This window comes from Lissotriton vulgaris, chromosome 7, assembly GCF_964263255.1.
Source record: "Lissotriton vulgaris chromosome 7, aLisVul1.2, whole genome shotgun sequence".
NCBI classification, from domain to species: Eukaryota; Metazoa; Chordata; class Amphibia; order Caudata; family Salamandridae; genus Lissotriton; species Lissotriton vulgaris.
Genome location: NC_141695.1, coordinates 1,198,478,993 through 1,198,500,434, shown reverse-complemented (window position 1 = coordinate 1,198,500,434; position 21,442 = coordinate 1,198,478,993). Strand labels below are relative to the sequence as shown.

Below are 21,442 nucleotides of genomic sequence, written 5' to 3'. Positions count from 1 at the left end.
TTGGGCAAAGTAGTGGGCAGAGTCCTTCTTGAAAAGCTACAACACTGGGTAGAAGACAAAAACATCCTCTCGGACCTACAGTTCGGGTTCAGGGAGGGCTTTGGAACCGTCGAACAGGCCCTAAATCTAAGCCTGTTAACATCAAAATACACCCACGCTAAACCTGGTGCCATTTACATGGTATATGTGGATCTGTCCTCCGCATTCGATTGCGTTTCGCATGCTAAGCTTTGGTCACTGCTGGGCGCAATGGGGGTAGATCCTCCTCTCTTGGACTTTTTAAGGGAGCTTTACAGTGAAGCCACGGCGAGAGTGAGGTATGGGACAAGAGGGGAACTTACAAGGCCATTCAGAGTAGAGAGGGGAGTGAGGCAAGGCTGTGTCCTGGCCCCCTTCCTCTTCTCTCTGTACACCAACGGCCTAGAAGAGACCATGCTGAGAGGGGGGAGGGACCTCCCCAGAGCAAAAGATCGCTTGATCCCCGCGCTACTTAACTCGGACGACGCAGTCATTTTAGCTCGAACCCCCATCGAACTGCAGAAATCTTTATCTAAATATGCAGATTTTATGGGTGCCTTGGACTTGCACATTAACATCAAAAAAACTTTTGTCATGGTAGTTGGCGGACCAAGAAAAGCAACTAAGTCCATTTTTTTGAAAGATCAAAAAATTGAAAAGACCTCACAATATCCCTATTTAGGGATCATGATAGATGACGCCCTAAACTGGAAAGCGGCGGTTGAGGCCAGGAGACATCTATTTAAACGAGCAATCATGGCGTTGATGAAATTCTCAAACAAACTTGGAAAAAGACCTCCAGTAGAACTGCTACAGATTTATGCTGCGAAATGCCAAGCCATCGCACTATACGGTGCAGGGATCTGGGGACATATACCCACTGGCTATATACAAAAAGAGGAAAATATCTTCATGAGATTCCTTTTATCAACTCCACGAGGCACCTCTACTTATGCCTCACACATAGAATTGGAAATCTCTTACATCGAAGATTTAATTAAAATTCAACCTCTTTTGCTTTGGAGGCGAGTCTGGTTGTCGGAAAAAAATAGCCTGACCAAAAGCATCCTACAGGACACCATGGAGTTGGACCACGCCCACAAAATAGCTTGGCTCTCCTATGTAAGACAATTCTTTTCCGACCTGGGCCTACAACAATATTACTATAAACCAGAAAATCTAAAAGATATATCCAAAAAAGAACTGAACCAAACTGCATTGAGCCACTTGGAATCCCTGAGGCTGTCTTCGCTGATCGCAAAAAAATCTGTTTTGCACGCAATTATGATACAGCAGTCTCCGAAAATCCAGTTATATTTGACCTTAGAGATCACCGCATATGAAAAGATGCTCCTAACAAGGTTCAGAATGAACCTTTTCTTCAGATTAGTGACATTTCCGGAAAAAAATAACTGGAAAACTCAGATGGATCCGTGTCCATGCGATGATCTTTCTCAACAGACCACCATGCACACAATACTGTTTTGCAAGTTTTTCCACACCCACCGAAAAATATGGCTTATCCCTTTACTAAAAAAATGGGGCTATAGACAATGTCGCCCAGCTATGTTGGCACTCCAATCTTTGGACTCTGAATCCACTGTGTACCATGTACTAAATTTTCTAAAGTGCATTATGAGGCACAGAAACAATCTGTAAAACAAAGGATCAATTTATATTTCACGTAAACTGTTGGCATCTTCACTTTTTAACTGTATATTCAATCGTACTTTTTTACTGTGAATGTTTGTATACTATGACATCTTTTATGGTTTTGCAAATGCTAAAAAAACGAATAAAGATTATTATTATTAATGAAAGTGACTCAGTGCATTCCGCAAGCCATTTGGCTGTGCTGCACTGAATCACTTTCAAAGCACAGGGATGCGACACATTTACAACAATATATTGCATCTATGTGCTTCCCCCTGCTCTGGCGCACATACTGCAGCCATGCGCTGGCGCAGGCACCCTTGCCCCATGGTGCAAGGATGCCTGCGTGGTGGGGAGATTGTTTTTGTGCAGCAGGAGGCACCTTCCTGCACAAAAACAATCACTACATGAATTTTCCTATTTCAATGCGTGCTGTAGAATGCTGCACGCATTGCAAGAGGAAAAAACAAGGAGAAATTAAAACTGTTCTCCTCGTGCGCCTCCCTACGCCTCCTCTGGGGAGGCATAGCATTCACACACATTTCCAGATTTACGAGTCCTTGTACATCTGGAAATGTGTCTGGTTTCATGGGTGTTGCGTGGGAACACCCACAGCAACACCCATGGAACTCCCCTTTAACTCAAAGTGCTGCGCGTAAAGGGGTCGTATTTACAAGGACAGGAAAAGTCAGGCAGGGTGGCTTTTCTTGTCCTTGTAAATATGGGGCTGTGAAACGTGCTGTCAGTGCGTCACAAAAAGTGACGTACTGGTGGCGCAGGGGGCTTGTAAATCTGCCCCTGAATATCTAATTAGGGCTTGCTCCTGTCCCCGGACCTTTCTTTTCTCGGCTGTCCTCTTCCTGATCTCTGCTGCGTGAAACCCTTTCCACAGCTCCATCCCTCTGGGTCTTCACTGCCTGGTCCCTTTAACTTCTCTCTACATGCCACTTTCTTCCATCTTGGTTAACATCCTCGGTTCCTATCATAAAATGAGACTGCCGGGGGACTATTGCTGACGAGCGGGATGCACTGTGACACGTTTATATTGCTCACCCTATACCTTTTTCATTATGTAAAACCTGTGTATGGTGTTATACTTGCTGCGCCATGTGCAAGGTTTGTGTAACTTATTAACCGCATGTAACATGCTGGTTCCTCTTGAATACGATGTAAAGCCTTCAGCCAATGTCCGAGCCAAATGCAGTTGCATAAACAAGGTTCCTTCAGGTTGAGCGCTCTTTAAGAAAGAGAGAAAGAAAAAGAGAAAGGAAGAGAGACAGAAAGAAAGAAAGAAAGAAAGAAAGAAAGAAAGCGATAGAGAAAAAGAAAGAAAAAGAACGAGAGAAAGATAAAGAGAAAGGAAGAGAGAAAGAAAGAAAGAAAGAAAGAAAGAAAGAAAGAAAGAAAGAAAGAAAGAAAGAAAGAAAGAAAGAAAGAAAGCGATAGAGAAAAAGAAAGAAAAAGAAAGAAAGAAAGAAAGAAAGAAAGAAAGAAAGAAAGAAAGAAAGAAAGAAAGAACGAAAAAGAAAATGGAGTCCCAATCAGAAAGATAGACGAGCCAAGCTAACACACAGGAGATACGTGTATCAGTAGCGGGAGTAACATCACAATAATTATCAATGCTTGGGTGAGTCGGTCAGATCACTGTAGACATTGGTTCCTACCTCAGTTTCATTCGGGTAGTGGTCGATTGCCCAGTAGTGCACAGATTGCTATTGAACACGTTTTTTACCATCCATACATCTTTGAAATTAAGCACAGTAACCCTTACTCACACGCATGCAGACATGTATACATGCACACTTCCATCCATCACCATCATTTGTTAGGGAAACACACAAGAGCTTGCCAGGAATACAAGAACAACGGAATATTTGCGGTAATAAGTTCCAGTGTCATCGTTTGTTATCCTGAAGGATTCTGCATGCCACAGGAATGCCAGAGCAGGTTGTATTACCCTGTTTGCATAAAACAGGATGGTATGCTGCATAGAAATGGAGGCACTCATGTGGAGGCAGACAATCTGAAGCCTGTTATAAGTTCATGTCCAATGACCCTCCACTGTATTACCTGTACAATAGAATTTCTCTAAAAATGGTAAATACGTGTTTCCCATATTTAGCTGTTTTTGCTCTTGCTCTCTCTATATCTTTGCCACCCTCCGTATATTATTACATATCATCCATAATCTTTCTTGCCTGACTTACAGAAGCGGAATCTTGTGAAGGATGGCTTCTTCATCGATGTTTCAGATGGGAGTCGGCATTTGCGCCATCTTTTCCTCTTCAGCGACGTCCTGCTGTGTGCCAAGCTCAAGCCAGGGTGAGTGGGATATGCCCCGCTGCCAGCACGGGTAAGCAAGGCTTGCCCATGCATCAGCCATAATGAGGGCTTCTTCACCATCTGTATTCGTGAGCTAGATCCTCCCTGTGCCAGGCTGTGGTACCAACCTGTTGGGTGCCAGTGGTGCACTGCTACCTATCTTGGTGAATGGCACTTGTCCTTGTGACATTCTGGCTGAGTGAGACCTACTTTCCTGGAGGCCAGGGTAACTGGGAGGTCCAGTATGATCCAGAGTAAGAGAGACCTTCTCCGGTGCTAGCTGTGGTGAGACCTTCTTCACTACTAGTCTGAGTGAGCGAGACCTGCTCAAAACTAACCTGGCTAAGTGATACCTGCCCAGAGCTGGCGGAGATTAAACCTGTTCTAATGCCACCCACAAAGTAAGTGAAATATACTCCGGTACCTGGCAACCTGAGACCAGTCCACATGCCAGCTCGAGTACCCGAGAAAGAAAGACTGTATATAAGGTGGTAGTTAGCATATTCTTACAAATCTGCTAGAGCTTTTTGGTATTTCTTTTAGCAGGGGTTCTATTGTTGCCTGTTTAAAGCCTTGCAGTACTGAGCCCTTTTGAAGGGAGGCATATACTTGATGGATAAGGCCTGGACATTAGTTGCCAATGTCATCCTAAATTACTGTACCTGAGCCACAATAGGGTGTGAAGCTGAATGTTTCTAGGTCCTTCAGGGAGTTGGGCAAGTTACCCATTACATCAGATTTGGGATATCTCGGTCCTAGTGGGCATCACCAGGCTGATGGGTTTTGTTTTGTAGGTTGTTCTTCTTTGTGTACCATATCTTCTCAATTTCTGCCACAGTAAAGGATAAAAGTTTGTCACAGAGTTGGAATGAGGAAAGTGAAGAACTCATGATTGTTTCAGGTTTAATACCTCTTGAAGATCTGAGTCAGCTTCTTGGTTTGGTTTGTTGTCTGATCAGTTCATGCGACATGATACACTCTCTCTAGGCACACTTTGCGATATTGCCTTATAGAGGCTTTACACTGCAGCATCCTACATTATTGGATTCTGAAGATTAATTGCAGCAATTTTATAGTTTATGTCCTAGTCTTTTCAACCCACAGGACTGTATTGCAAATCACTTGTTGCCCACCTTATTTGTTGCTTTTATATCCGGGCTAACTTGTCAAGGCTCTGGGTGATGTTGGTGTACAATATGGTCTCCTTCATAGATCTGCGACAGCCTGATCCATTCCAAAGAGAATTTTAAGACCATCCACATAAGATATGTTTCCACACAACAGAACTAAATGAGGATCATTTACGCAGTCAGTGGCTAACCTGAAAATCAAGTATGGATCTTGCCTTATTTAAACTATATTGGAGAACACTGGTATCTAAGGCATCAAGACACTACTCAGGACTAACCTCTCCTGAGTGTGGGGAACCTCAAGTTATTACCAGATTGTAGAGTTTAACTATCTGGGGTATCTATGTTCAATCGAGTCCGGACAGATAGGAGCCTTTATTTTCAAGTGAATATTGATTGTGCTTAACAAGTGGTTGAATGATGTTCTGGCCTGGGCATCCAGTTTTAATGCGTTAAAACCACAGATGAAAGTTAAGTCCAGGATGTGACCAGATTTACTGGTTGAAGATTAACTAGATGAACTCTGGCGAACCCAGGTGGTCGACTACATCCGATGTTTGTACCTTGTGTGTAGGGCCGTGGATGATAATCTGAGAAGCTAGGGATAGATCAAGGATTTTCTCAAGGAAGGAGGCAATGCATCATGGTCTGTGGCAGGCAGTTATCAGGAGGGGGGGACAATGTGGCTCTGGGGAAATGAGTGTTAGCTCAAGTCTGCTATTGTGATACAACCAACAATCTCTAAATAAATAATTGCCATTACTCCACCTTTACCAGATTCACTAATTGATAAATTATTTTTGTAGTGATTTATCTAAGATAGTGGGTGCATTGGCTTCAAGCCAATATTCTGTAACTTTTACTAAATGGCAGTTTTCCTGTTTGAGTATGTTGTACGTTTGGAGCCATTTGTGCACTGATCTTGATGACATTGACAGGGTGAGTGGATCTTCCCTGGGAGGACAGAAGACTGATAAGTCCAGGTCAAGGGTTGGAGGTGTCATTGCTGGTGCTGACCTGGGTGTGTCATTCTTTGTGCCTCCTGTTAGCAGTTAACTCTGCTACTAGTGCCCTTTCTAGTTTTTTTTCAGGCTGAATTGCTAATAGGTGGTTGCTTTTTTAGGGCATTGGTGGTAATTCAGTATGCTAGCCAAACATGAGATTTCAGGAGATGTCATATTATTGGCCAACAGCTTCCATCATTTCCTTAGGTCCTAGATGAAGTTTAGTCTGTACATCACACTTTACAAATTTAAATAAAAAGATAGTTGAAAGTCAACAGATGTCAGTTGCCTGCAAGAATCCTGATGATGGCTCTACGATACAGGCTAATAGTATAATTGTCCCTATAAGGATGTTTTTCTCTGGTGAACATTCTTAGGTGTAGGGTATCTTGGTGTGCGATTTTACTGCTTTGTGTAGGATTCATAAGTCTATAAGGAACTCTGGGGCATATTATCAAGAACGGCGTTAAAATGAATGCCGGTTTAGTGGCAAAACACTGCCACTAAAACGGCGATAAGGGGCTTGATAATATGCCTTGGAGCATTCCAATAGAAGCCCAGGTTCACACCAGAACATGGACTTCTATTGGAACTCTCAAGGGCATATTATCAAACCCATTATCGCTATTTTAGCGGCGGTTCTCTGCTGCTATAATGGCGATAATCTGTATTGCCATTCTTGATAATATGCCCCTCTCTGCTGTGCAGAAGAGAAGGTTAGTTTTTGCATTTTCCGGTTCTCCATGGATGGATGGATGTACTTCTACCAGGCATTAGCAGAGGAGGTGTTAAAGAAAATGTTATTTTGACGGAATTGAATTCTGAATGGCAGCGATGGCGGGGTCTTGTGATCTCTATTTGGTTGATTTTAGCTGAAGATTACAGGATGGTTGTGTATTCACCAACAGTGAGTAACCGTAGGTGAAAGGTTGGTGGTGTTATTGACAGTTGGATAGCTTCTATTTTCCACCAATTTGGAGTAGTTCCAGGGTCTTGGCGCTGGAGCCTCCACCGTTTCAGTTTGATAGCATACCTGTTGATTTTTTTTTTTGTAAACAGATTTTATTCAGCAAATTTCAATTACACAAGTAAAACAGTGGGATTAGAGCATACATCAAGTATAGCATACCTGTTGATACAGTGTTGATGCAGATGCAGGTGTCAAGATATATTCTCCTGATGGAAGTTAGTGCTTCCCTACAAGGCATCTGCATCTGATAGTGTTTTGTTATTGGTAATGGGTGGTAGGTGATTTTTTGCAGTTGCCTCTCTGATTGCCTGTTTAGGGCAGCTAGTGGAAATTCACTTAAAAATATTCTCTTATGTGTTTTTTGAAAGAAGAGAGTAGCTGAAATTCAACAGGAGTTGGTTGCCCGCCTGAGCTGTTGTCATACTCGCCAACTGTGCATTACCCCATTAAAGATGTTTGTCTGTCACTTTGAGTATGGTTTAGTGGGGTTTAATCAATAGAGTGTGCATGCGCAGTGTTTTAGGTATCTCAGTGATCGCTTGGGTGGGATCTTGTTCCTCGATTCAGCGTTATTATAGGGAGTGCTGAATATATGTGTGTGTAAGTGTGTCTTTCTGTCTGTCTGTGTGTGTGTGGTATAAAGATATCTTGGGAATGATCTATCCTAGGAGTAAAGGGGTGGGTGTACATTCACCAACTATGAGGATGGTATGCTTTATAAATGCCCCTAGTGATTAGGATGTCTGAGCATCTAGCTTTGAGGCCAGCTGTGGCCCGTGCAGGTAAGAGCAGTGGCGCTGGATTTCAACAGACCATGATGAGGCAAAATTCATTATTTAATTAATTTTCCCTGATCATCGTCCATCGAAATCAACCCCACCTGATCATCGTCCATCGAAATCAACCCCACCCGCCGCTCTTACCTGCACAGGCCGCGGCTGTTTGAGGCAGAACAATAGGTAATACCATAATGATTCTGCTGTTTAAGCGGTGATTAAAGTTGAGGGCTAAATTCCAATCCCTGTGCAAATGTCTCTAGGTCTCTATGTCAGTAATCTGAATTATGTATGATAATTACCACACCTGCGCAATTTTACCAAGATACGTTTTTGGCAGTTCTAGCCTACCCCAATTTACTGGGTGAAAAAAGCATGGTAAATTCAGAGATATGAGGAATTTCTTGTGGAAAGCTACTACTCGACGTGTAATTCCTAATTTTTATGGCAAAAACTCTGAATCAGATGCACTAAATTCCACACACACGGTTATCCATATTTACCAGGTGCGATAGTTGTCTGACCTCATCACGCCATCCGGTCTACTTGTAATCACGCCTTAGACTACAATTTATCAAACAAGGGATGCATTGGCATATCCGGATCACCTTACAATATCACTTGAATGCATCTAATTTCGGTCACAACTCTGACATGTATTGGGCCAGGGACCTCTGAACTAAAGCATCATGTCCAAAAAAGTATAAACTTTGATATGGATGGAGGAGAATCCGATCCATAACCGTTCCATAATGGACATGGAAACATAGGGCAATTAAAAGGATCAAATATTCAAAGTGCTGTGTGCAAATCGCCAATGTGCAATTACAATAACTAATAAAAGCCTTGCTGTTTGCTAAAATCCAATAGATAGCTAAAATGGTCAAAGTGCAGTTTGCAGGTAACCAATATGCAGTTATAGCCGTTAAAATTACAAATATATAAAAAAATAAAAAGCCATTACAATAGGCTGATGTGTCAGAGTTTTGACAAATTTGGCGCATCTCGCCAGCAACCAGGGAGCCATGGTCTTGAAACAGATAGATGATGCATCCTGGCATGTGTGCGCCCCATTGACCAGGAAGACTCGATTGAGCTAAGTGCTTGTCCTAAAGATGGCTGCCCTCCTGCTTTCAGCCAGCTACCAAGGGTGATAAAGCCCATTTTGAAATTGTAGTTCAACCTAGCCAGTTATGACCTGTTCCTGGAAGTGGTTGTGCAGTGTATGCAGCTGAGGGATTTGTTGAACCACCACCTGCATGGCAATGGTGCTGTGCATCCTCTTGCTCATGGAAGCAAAAATCACCAGGTGTATACTGATGAATCCTGTTGCGGTGTGTGTTACTGGAGTGGATGGCAGACTTCAATGCAAAAGTTCCATGGATGTCTAATGGCGGGGAACTGTATCTGGGTAATTCTAACCTTCCAAGATTTCAGTATCCAGAGCAGAATGCAGACCTGAGGAGAAATCCCCATAAAAAATCTTCCCTCATTGGAGATTGCCGCCTAAATGTACTCAAAGGCAATTCTTGGGCTCCTATCTGTTATCCCCTCTGAGAAAATGTCTGGTCTAACCAGCCAGCTCCATAGGACAGAAAGAAAACTTAAACCAACATGGCCCATATTACATGGAGGACACACGGTTCCTCTTTGCTGGGTACCTCTGACATCAACTAAGACACTATGGCACAGGTCGTAGGCTTTCCGACCAACATCGGTTTCACTTTTGCCCGCTGTATTACAATGACGGCGGTCGAAAGTGAAACCAACCGGCTTCCGATGGCCTTTTCCTCCAATATAATGGTCTGCCCGTCCCATTTAAATACGAGTGAACCTTTGGTGTAACGATGGTGGAGACTAGCCCAGCTCCATTGATGTTGTACCCATCTGATGACCCGACCTAATTTTGATGGGCAGACATACAAGTCAGTTTTCACTGTCAGGAAAAGCCTGGCAGTAAGGGGCAGTGAAAACTGCAAAATTCCTCCATGACTCCCACGGCGAGGGGACATTTTTATTTCATTTTCAAGAACAAAATCCTGCATTGGGATTTTGTTTTCGAAAAAAAAATTGGGACTTTGCTACACTGCTTTGTCATGTTTGATGGAGCCGTATAGCACAGTTTTATGTCAATGCTTGAAATGTCCGCCAGCCCGAACTTTGGTCATCAGGTCCTCGCCAGGACAACAGAGTAACTTAAGTATTAAATTAGGCCCACGGTTAAAACACATATAAAGAATGAGTAGATGGGGGGGCGTGGCTAGCAGGCCAACATGGCGGACGGAGCTTGCTAGTGCTCCGGTGCCGCTGGGAGATGAAAGATCCTCCAGCCTACGCCGAGGGGTCGTCTCCGCCAGAAAAAGGTTGTTCTCGGAGGTGCTTATCCCCCGACTGCTCTGCTGAAAACCCTGAAGCTCTGACGACGGGGGTTCCGGAATTACGCCGTGGCTGACGGCGGGGCCTAGTGTCACGCTGCAGACCGGGGACTCGAGTGACAGGGGTGCCCGGAGAACGAGGACGGTGAGGCGACAGTACACCGGAGCCTCCGAACCCGGGGGGCGGACACCTGCACCTGTGATCCTGACCCTGCGGCTGCTGAGGGGCGAGGACGGCGCCTTGTGTACCCGGGCGCCGGGAAGAGGAACGGAGACTGCGGGCGGACCTGCGCTGCAGGCTAGGGCGCCGAGACATAGGCGCCGAGGGCCGAACACTCCCGCCGCCGGCAGTGCCTACCTGCTGGGAGCCCCCCGCCTGGCCTGCTGCCTGCCCGTGTGGAATTGAAGGTGAGGAGCCCCGGGAGAGTGCGGGGCGGACCCCTGAGGCCCTGCACTGGGCGGCGAGCCGGGGTGTCGAGTGCCGTTGCTGCCCTGCTTCCAGAGAGGGCGGATTGAGACAGGCAGGGACCCCTGGACTAGGGACCGGACCTGGCTAGGGCGCCCTGGAGGCCTGGCTAGGACGAGGCTGAGCTACGCTGGTGAAGGGACTATCCCCACGCGGTGGACTGAGGACTGAGGCGCCGGAGAAGCAGGCAGCAGCACAGTTAACACCCCCAAAGCGCCACTATTAATGCGCTACAACCCAATCCTTTTGTAACTGCATTTTGCCCATACATAGCTGGGAGCCCAGGCGGGGCGGCGCCCAGTTGCTCCTACTGCCGTTCTTGGACCGCTGCAGATAGCCTGGTGAGGAGAGAGACATAGCCCCTCAGGGTGGTAGGCCCAGTGGAAGCCCTCGGCGCCCCTATACGCTGGGTGAGGTGGAAAGCGGCCCCTCCCCCCCGCGGAGTCGCGGAAATTACCAACAGCTTCCCCAAGGTGGGAGCGCCAGGAGAGGCCAGCGGGGAAACAACTGGGACATAAGACGCACACCAGACGGCCGATACTCGCCCTGAACCGCACACCTGCCGCCAACCGGGCACCTGACGTCCACTATGCTGCGTAAAGGCGCGAAGAACACGGAGGGCAAGGAGGGACCGGGCATGGGACCTGCCAGGATACGGACCCCGGGGGCTCTGCACCGCTGACATTGACCTCCACCATATCAGAGAGCCAGCAAGGCGGATCATGAGAAATTGGCAGATAAAGTTAAGGATCAAGGTCTGTCAATAACTGAACTCGCCCCGACAGTGGCGGAACACACGGACTCCATCCAAGTGATCCAACGTCAAGTCAAAACCCTGCTGGAACGTGTGGAGGATGCAGAAGGGCGCAATCGACGCAATAACATTCGCGTTATTGGCCTGCCGGAAAGAAGCGAGGGGTCCCGGCCGGCAGAGTTCATGGAACAGTGGTTCCGAGATAACGTTGCCTCTGAGGGTCTGTCACCGTTCTTCTGTGTAGAGAGGGCTCACAGAATCCCAACTGGCCAACCAAAACCGGGACAGACACCACGGCCGCTTATTGTCCGGATCCTAAATTACCGGGATAGAGACATGCTGCTAAATCAGGCCAGAATCAAATCGGTCATACCGTGGGAGAATAAACGAATTTCACTGTACCCGGACTATACCACTCAAGTGCAAAAACAACGGTCCTCATACTATGAAGTGAAACAGAGGCTCCAAAAGGCTAGACTACGCTACGCCTTATTGTTCCCTGCACGCCTGAAGGTGATCCACGACAAGAAGACTCACTTTTTTGAAAGCCCCACAGACGTGGAGGAATGGATGGAAGTGATGGACATTGAGGAGCGAATGGACCTGACGCAGGACTCCACAGACAACGGGTCCAAAGAAAGCTCGACTCAAGGGGAGACCGAGAACGGTGCCCGACGCACTCATCCGAAGCAGCGCAAACCGACCGCCCACCAACAAAAGCAGGGACAGGTTGATGCAGTGGCAGCGGTGGGCTCCTTCAGAGACGACCGTGCGACAATCAACACGGACACTGAGGATAGCACTGTACACTCGGACTCGGATAGCAGTATGGTCCTATTTCCGACGGTGACGCCTAGAGCCGCGGATGAACTTATAGACAATGCCCAAGAGTGATACCTCCTATGAACCAGACCTGAGACTTGAGTACAACACGATATCCTTTTCCGTATGAACTAGGGGGGCGGCGGGGATAAGGGAGGAGGGGAAATATGCTTGCTCAGAGTATGTATGTGGCCCTTTATTTGCTGGCGAGCACTGTACGGCCTGACCTTGGATGGGGAGAGAGACTCAGATGCGGGGATCGTGAGATGCGATTCCTACGCCTCCTGTGCTCCTACGGCACATAGCTGCAACTGGCTGGTTAGGCCAGTATGAGACCACCCTTGCTCCCCCCTCCCCTCCCCTGACCCTTTGCTTCCCCCCCCTCCACGAGACGTGGCTACATATACTGAATAATTCCGAAAGAACTCTCCCGGCGGCGCCGTTGAGCCGGCGACATGACCGAGCATGGCACTATGGACACGGCAGGTGCTTGGCCGACCCCCCACTAGCGTATGCACTGTTACTTGTTTGCTTACGTTCCAAAGTTTATGGTTCTGCACAGCAGGGTTTAGAGGCTGCACCTCCACAGTTGGGGTTTGGGATAGGGAGGGTACTGTCTCCTGGTTGACACGGAGGAATCACTCAATAGGACATATGGGAACACTCCTTGTGACACCAACACGGGGCTATGGCTGACATACAAGGAAAGTATAGGCTGGTCACCTGGAATGTGAGAGGGTTGGGAGCAGTGCAGAAGAGACACAGAGTACACGCTTTCTTGCTACGGCAACAGGCGCATATAGTGTTCCTACAGGAGTCACACATGACACACTCCGAGGCACTCCTACTAAGAAAGAAATGGAGGGGTACTGTATTCTCTACAACATACTCTGCCTTCTCAAGAGGGGCCACGATATGGGTGCGCCATGGTACTCCATTTGTGGAACTGGAAAGGTAGACTGACGATCAGGGGCGCTATGTATTGGTGAGGGGCTCCTTGGACGGGGAGGTGGTAGTGCTGGGCAGCATCTATGCCCCGAATTTTGACCAGGATAGGGTCCTTGCTGCAGTGGGCCGGGCGTTAGCGGATTGGGTGGACGTCCCCTGGATCTTGGGAGGTGACTGGAACATGATCTTAGATGTGACCCTCGACAGATCACACCCCCCCCTCCAGGCGGCGGGAATACATAAACTGTCAGAATCATTTGGGACGTGGCTTCAGGGTTGGAGGCTGGCGGACATCTGGCGCACACTGCACCCGACACACAAAGAATACTCATGCTACTCCCCTGTACACAAACTACATACCAGATTAGATAGGTTTGTGTGCTCTAACTCTGTAGTGACTAGGTGCGCCACAGCGACTTACCTTGCTAAAACGTTCTCAGACCACCGGCCGCTGGCGATTGACCTACACTGGGGTAGGGTACCCTCACCAGTTCCTACCTGGAGGCTTAACCCCGCGCTGCTCGAGGATGGCCCGTTTCGATCACATATAGCTGACACCTTAACTGGTTACTTCAATACAAATTGGGACTCTGCATCCTCGAACCTAGTGGTGTGGGACGCAATGAAAGCTGTAATACGGGGGGCTGCTATAGGCCGACAGGTGGGCGCCAGACAGGAGATCCACGGTAAGCTATGCAAGGTGGAACAGCGCTTGCGCGACCTAGAAAATGCAGTGGGACAGGACCCTGGCCGAACAGCTGAGCTACAGCAGTGTAATATTGACCACGCAGAATTGCTAGAAACCCTGAGAGTAATGGACTATGGGGCCTATCTGAAAAGACAACAGGCGGAGGCGGACAGATCCGGCGCTCTGCTTGCTCGGCTGGTCCGAGATGCCCCTGAGTGCCCTACAATAACGACGATTAGGAACGCAGTGGGTGCACAGATGCACACTCAAATGGGGATTAACACAGTATTTAAGACTCACTTGGAGAACCTCTACGCCCCCCCCCCCTCTGTAGGGACCAGGGAGGACATGACGGGATTCCTAGATGAACTAACGCTCCCAGTGCTGACCCCGGGAATCCAGGCGGCCATAGCCGGGCCTATAACACAACATGAAATAAAGGTAGCAATCCATACACTTAACCGGGGCAAGACCCCGGGCATGGATGGCCTGCCAGGGGAATTTTATCAAACCTACTCTGATTTGCTGGCCCCCGTCCTGGAGAAAATATACAACACCGCTTACGAGGTTGGCCATCTCCCGACTACCACCATGCAAGCCTTGGTGATTTCTATCCCGAAACCCGGCAGGGACGCTCAAGATGTGGGTAACTACAGGCCCCTATCCATGCTCTCCACGGAGTATAAGATCCTTAGTAAGGCTATTGCCATGCGGATCCAGCACCCCCTCCCTGGCCTGATCCATACTGATCAATGTGGCTTCCTCCCAGGGAGGAGTACCTCCCAGAATTCGAGGCGACTCCACGCCCTCATGACAACTACACCTCACAACTTACCACACGCTGGCTGCATAGCCCTAGACCTCCATCAGGCTTTCGATTCCCTGACGTGGGACTTCATGTTCGAAGTCCTGCATCGCTTTGGTTTCCCAGAGGCCCTCATAAAATGGATCCGCTTATTGTACACAGGCCCAACGGCTAGGGCACGCACGGGACGACACACATCTGACAGTTATGAGGTCCATAGTGGTACACGGCAGGGCTGCCCACTGTCGCCACTGCTGTTTGTGCTGACGCTGGAACCCCTGGCTATTGCGCTTCGCAATAGAGCTGCGGAGGAAGGCATACCAGTGGAAGGCACCGACCACATGGTCTCAATATATGCTGACGACATCTTGGTATTTCTCCGGAACCTGCAAGGGGACCGCTCGCCCCTGGCGACTGTTTTCAGACACTTTGAGACCATATCTGGACTCGCTATAAACCCGGGAAAGTCCCTGGGTTTCTTTTTCCGAGAGGGCCAACAGCCCCCCACATACAGTTCGGGGCCTATGAAATTCAAGTGGCACCAACCACGATTAAATATCTCGGGATACAGGTCTACCGGGACCCGGAGGCTCAAATTGACGGTAATATCCATAAGGCCATTACTGGCCTGCGGGGTAGCATAGGTTTCTGGACGTCCCTACCCCTATCGGTAATGGGAAGAGTGGCGGTCTCGAAGATGGTCCTGCACCCCCGCATATTATATTACTTTGTAAACCTGCCGGTCCTGCTCCCGCGACAGATTTTCACCACACTAAATACATTGCTGGTCAACCTCATATGGGGTTCGGGGAGAAGACGAATCAGCCTTAAAAAACTACAACTGAACACCAGATGGGGTGGCCTGGGCGTACCAGACCTGCGAGGCTACTACTATGCCAGCCAGCTCCAATGGTTGACCCGATGGGTGGCGGGCAGAGACTTGCATGAGATCGCTTACACGACGGACAAATTAGCACGTGGAGACCTACACTCTCTCCTCTTGCCCAACGCTAGGATCCCCAGAGACTGCCACCCCCTCCTGCATGTGGCCCTGACCTGCTGGAAGAAAACACTGTCATACACGGCGGGGACCTCTCCATATGCGGATAGTATAGCTCTACTGGGGCTCCCGACACCACAGGGGACTCTAACACAGCGCAGACTACGCCCCTGGATGGAGGCCGGGGTGGACAGGGTGGGAGACCTGTTCGGCGACGACACCATACTGGACCATGCCTCGTTTGTGCAGGTCACGGGAGCCCCTTCACGCTTATACCTCCTACACTCCTCGGTAACACACTACGTGCGACGGACCTGGGCCCCACAACGTACGAAACCAGCTCAACATGAGTTAGTACACCTCATGCATTATATGGGCACAGGGGGACACCTAGTGAAATGGCTGTATGTTGGTATCAGAGAACATGTGGCATCGCCGATCGCCACACTCAGGGAGACCTGGACTGTAGACTCGGGTGAAAACATAACGGACGGAGAGTGGAAGATAATTCTAGGTCATCATAGAAGGGTATCTAGGAATGTTAAATTCTAGTTCATACAGGCCATGATTCTCCATAGAGCTTACCTTACGCCCCAAAGACTACACAGGATGTTCCCTACCGCTGCACACTGCTGCCCGAGATGTCAACAAGACGAGGCACATATTCTTCACATGCTATGGACATGCCCAAAATTACATACTTACTGGGGGACGATCAAACACACGCTGCACTCCATAACAACACTCCAGATCCCGGAGGGAGCATTACCCTGCCTACTGGGGAACAGGAAACAGCCCAAAACATGCAAGGCACAACTGAAATTTACGGACCTGGCACTAGTGTTGGCGATCAGGGTGCTCACTATGAGATGGAAGTCGCCCAGGGCCCCGCAAGTAGCAATGTGGCGCAGGGACTTGCTGAAATGGAGTAAAGCAGAATCTGCAGCTCTGCGGGAGGAGGAGAGCAAGGGCCTTCGCAAATACCCCAGAGCACAGGAATGGGACTTAATGATGATAGAACTGGAAGAGACAGACCTGGACAGTCCAGGAGACCCGGTGGGATGAACCTACACAGGTAGTAGGAGGGGGCTGAGGCTCATGGGCACTAGGGCAACTCACAGGGGTTAGACCAGACCTAGGACCTTTAACAAATTCCAGATAGACAGAGCCACCTTGGCCCGGGATATAGAGTGTTTGAGAGAGACCAACCAGGAGACAGGGGGTGGGCGGGCGGGGAGGGAGGGACAGTTGGGGTTTGTCACTAATTAAAGCCATGATTATGGTGTTTGCAACACATAAATGGGATGCATCCCGGGAATGTAATGACAAGTAACTCATAACTGAAATGTTATACTCCCAACAATTAATGGTTAAGAAAATGGAAAAGACTGATGTGTGATATGATGAGCAACTGAACAGAAATGTATGTCATCCTGAAACAGTCACGAATAAAGAGTTTAAAAAAAAAAGAATGAGTAGACGAAAGCTTAGGCAAAGTAAACTCTTAAATTGACGTTTATATTTTACCTCCTCTCAGTCACCTAGCCATTGAAGTGCACTTCTTTTTAGGTGGATGTGCACATGTTTTCAGGTGAAATGTTGTCACTCACAGTGCAAGAAAGCAAATAGCTGAAGTGGCCTGATCCATTTCTCCATGCTGTATGCTGTTATTGGAGAAAGCATAATGTGAATGACAGTTGAACGGACCAATGGTTGATGAGGGACGACCCAAAGCTCTTTCACGTATGCACATATGTATGTATTCTTTATTATGTTTTTTGATTTAATGGGGATCGCAAGACAGATTAGGCTGTTTCTAGGCCAGACCAAAAAGGTACTTATCTGTTAAGTGGAGGCACAAAGGAAAGTGGCTACTAACAGTGGAACTGATTTAACTGACTATTCTGAGGTTCTCGAAGCTGACATCCTTTGTATGCTGTTAGAGGAAAGCACGAAAAATGCCGCTGACGGCAGCCAATGCACACCTTCGTTCTTCACATACATTCTACCAATGTCCTAGGAGACAAGTATAGGGGGAGTTAAGAATAGTAGCAGTGCATGGTCACCCAGTTTTATCATGTTTACTAAATACTTTGCTTTGGACCTTTGATCTAATTTTTTCTGAAAACGCCAAAGCTTGTGATTTTAGAATTCCGTGCCATATTTTTTGCAGGTAAGCCAAATACCACTCTTGAGTTCCGTTTGAGTTCCTTTGTTTTGCCGCTTGACCCATGGCAAACGGACTGTCACAGCAGGACCAGAAATCATCTATTTCTTAGTTCTATACTTTTCTATTTTTTAGCTGCTGACTGAATTTTTATCAGAACCCTTTTGAGGGGCAACGGGACAGGCAGGGGCTGCCGGACCTTGACTGTGGTGGTTGGGATTGCTGGTCTCCTGTATCCTTGGATTCTTACTACTGTGGCTTTGCAAAGTGGTTCAAGTGCACACGTTCTACACTTGATTCTCAGGGTAAAGAGGTCGAGCAGCCAACGGTATCCCAGGCAGGTAGTGTCGGGGTGGAGATTAAGCACTCAAACAGTCAAATGAGAAACACAATTATGTGTTGTCCAACTCACTGCTTGTCTTAGTAAGAGAGATGCATTTACTTTCACTGCAAAAGGAGATATTACACACAGTAATGGAGGCTCAGGTACAAGGCTTTTCTGAATACACTCTGGGTCTCTAGACAATATCTACAGGGTATAGAGTCAAAATATCGAGTTTTTTTATCGACTAGACATAATATCGAGTAAAAAATATAGAATGGACATAATATCGACTAGACATAATATAGACTACCAAAATATCGACTAGAAAATTTTAATATCGAATAGAATGGACATAATATTGAATCAAAAATATAGAATGGACATAATATCGACTAGACATAATATAGACAACAAAAATATCGAATTTAAGGTAAGTTAATATTAATTTAAAATTTTTGTGTAATATAATTCTATAGCGGGTTGTGGGTTTATAGGGCAATAGGGTGGGAAGTAATTTAATTATAATTAATTAAATATGTTATTTTATTTATTGGTATTTATTCAGAATTAACTTTTAATTAATTATTAATTGGTAATTAATTAAAATATAGTTGGTAATTAATTTTAATTGATTAATTGATGAATATGTTAATTTTAGTAATTTATTTTCTGTAGCGGGTTGTGGGTTTATAGGGTAATAGGGTGGGAAGTATTTTAATTATAATTAATTAAATATGTTGTTTTATTCATTGGTATTTATTTAGAATTATTTGGTAATTAATTATTAATTGGTGATTAATTAAACTATAATTGGTAATTAATTTTAATTGATTAATTGAAAAATATGTTAATTTTAGTAATTTATTTTCTGTAGCGGGTCGTGGGTTTATAGGGGAATAGGGTGGGAAGTAATTTAATTATAATTAATTAATTATGTTATTTTATTTATTATCTATTTAGAATTAATTGTTAAATAATTATTATTGGTAATTAATTAAAATATAATTTGTAATTTATTTTAATTGATTTATTGATAAATATGTTACTTTTATTACATTATTTTCTGTAGTGGGTTGTGTGTTTATAGGGGAATAGCTTGGGAAGTAATTTAATCGTAAGTAAATATATTTTTTTTTAAAATGTTGTGTCTAATTTTTATTTATTTTTATATTGTAAATTAATTTATTGGTAATTGGTAAATAATTAGTATTAGTAGGTAATTTTTATTATTAGTTAATTTTTATTTGTAATTTTAATTGACTAATTATTATATTTTATAAAATTGTAAAATATTTTAATTATTTTGTAATTGGTATTAATATTTATGTTATTTATATTTATATATGAAGTATTTACTTTCCCTACTATTGCACTCACTGGAGTGGGAATAGTAATTTTTACCCCTACGCTATCCAACGCTTTCCCTACTGTTGCACTCACTGGAGTGGGAATAGTAATTTTTACCCCTACGCTATCCAACGCTTTCCCTACTGTTGCACTCTCTGGAGTAGGAATAGTAATTTTTACACCTACGCTATCCAACGCTTTCCCTACTGTTGCACTCACTGGAGTCGGAATAGTAATTTTTACCCCTACGCTATCCAACGCTTTCCCTACTGTTGCACTCTGTGGAGTTGGAATAGTAATTTTTACCCCTACGCTATCCAACGCTTTCCCTACTGTTGCACTCTCTGGAGTAGGAATAGAAATTTTTACCTCTACGCTATCCAACGCTTTCCCTACTGTTGCACTCACTGGAGTGGGAATAGTAATTTCTATCCCTACGCTATCCAATACTTTCCCTACTGTGGCACTCACTGGAGTGGGAATAGTAATTTTTACCCCTACGCTATCCAATGCTTTCCCTACTGATGCACTCTCTGGAGTTGGAATAGTAATTTTTACCCCTACGCTATCCAACACTTTCCCTACTGTTGCACTCTCTGGAGTAGGAATAATAATTTTTATCCCTACGCTATCCAACGCTTTCCCTACTGTTGCACTCACTGGAGTGGGAATAGTAATTTTTACTCCTACGCTATCCAATACTTTCCCTACTGTTGCACTCTCTGGAGTGGGAATAGTTATTTTTACCCCTACGCTTTCCAATGCTTTCTCTACTGTTGCGCTCTCTGGAGTGGGAATAGTAATTTTTACCCCTACGCTATCCAACGCTTTCCCTACTGTTGCTCTCTCTGGAGTGGTAATAGTAATTTTTACCCTCTCACTATCCAACGCTTGCCCTACTGTTGCACTCTCTGGAGTTGGAATAGTAATTTTTATCCCTACGCTATCCAACGCTTTCCCTACTGTTGCACTCACTGGAGTGGGAATAGTAATTTTTACCCCTATGCTATCCAACGCTTTCCCTACTGTTGCGCTCACTGGAGTGGGAATAGTAATTTTTAACCTTACGCTATCCAACGCTTTCCCTACTGTTGCACTCTCTGGAGTGTGAATAGTAAATTTAACCCTCTCGCTATCCTACGGAAAAACTATTGTATATGTTTTGTTAATAATATGTGTGTGTATATATATATATATATATATATATATATATATATATATATATATCTATATATATATTTGTTTTAAAATAATATATATATATTTTTTAAGTTACATTCCTTATTTATTAATTTTAAGTTTATTTAAGTATGTTTAAATTAATTATATTTATTATTATATTACTTTTAAATTACTTTTAAGATATTTAAAAAAATCGATATTTTGACTGTCTATATTTTTTCCTATAGATATTTTGGAGTCAATATTTTTGTACTTACCTGTTTGTAGATAGGAAGTCGATATTCTGGCATTCTATATTTTTACCTCGATATTTTGGCAAGTCGATATTTTGACTGTCGATATTCTGTCAGTGATCCATCTACAGCTCCCACATCAACAATGCCATTTTATCGCAATGGTTACTGGTACCCCATCAACTACAGGCTTCCAACACAGACTGTGGGAAGGAAGCAGACGTGGGTCTGAATTCACTATTAGCCTTGTGTAAGAAAATACTAGGTTTGCTAACTCCTACGTCAGTTCGCTTCATATTTGGAATAAAATAGTTCAAACAGGCAATCATTATTACCTGGAACATATGGATTTAGTATTCAAGATACAGTTTCTCAGTCTTTCATTACAGGCCTTGTGTTACCTGCCCTCGGGGATGTAGTCCGGCATGGGAACTGCTGGTGCATCTTTCGTGGTTAC

The 21,442-nt window shown here is 45.4% G+C and overlaps 1 protein-coding gene across 1 annotated transcript in view; it reads left to right on the top strand.

Moving 5' to 3' along the window:
* Positions 1–21,442, top strand: part of LOC147703161 (active breakpoint cluster region-related protein-like) — a 372,854-nt gene that overhangs the window by 123,082 nt on the left and 228,330 nt on the right. The window contains exon 9 of the mRNA XM_086931703.1: positions 3,881–3,993. Within this exon, the coding sequence (XP_086787829.1) occupies positions 3,881–3,993 (113 nt within the window). The remainder of the gene's footprint in view (positions 1–3,880; positions 3,994–21,442) is intronic.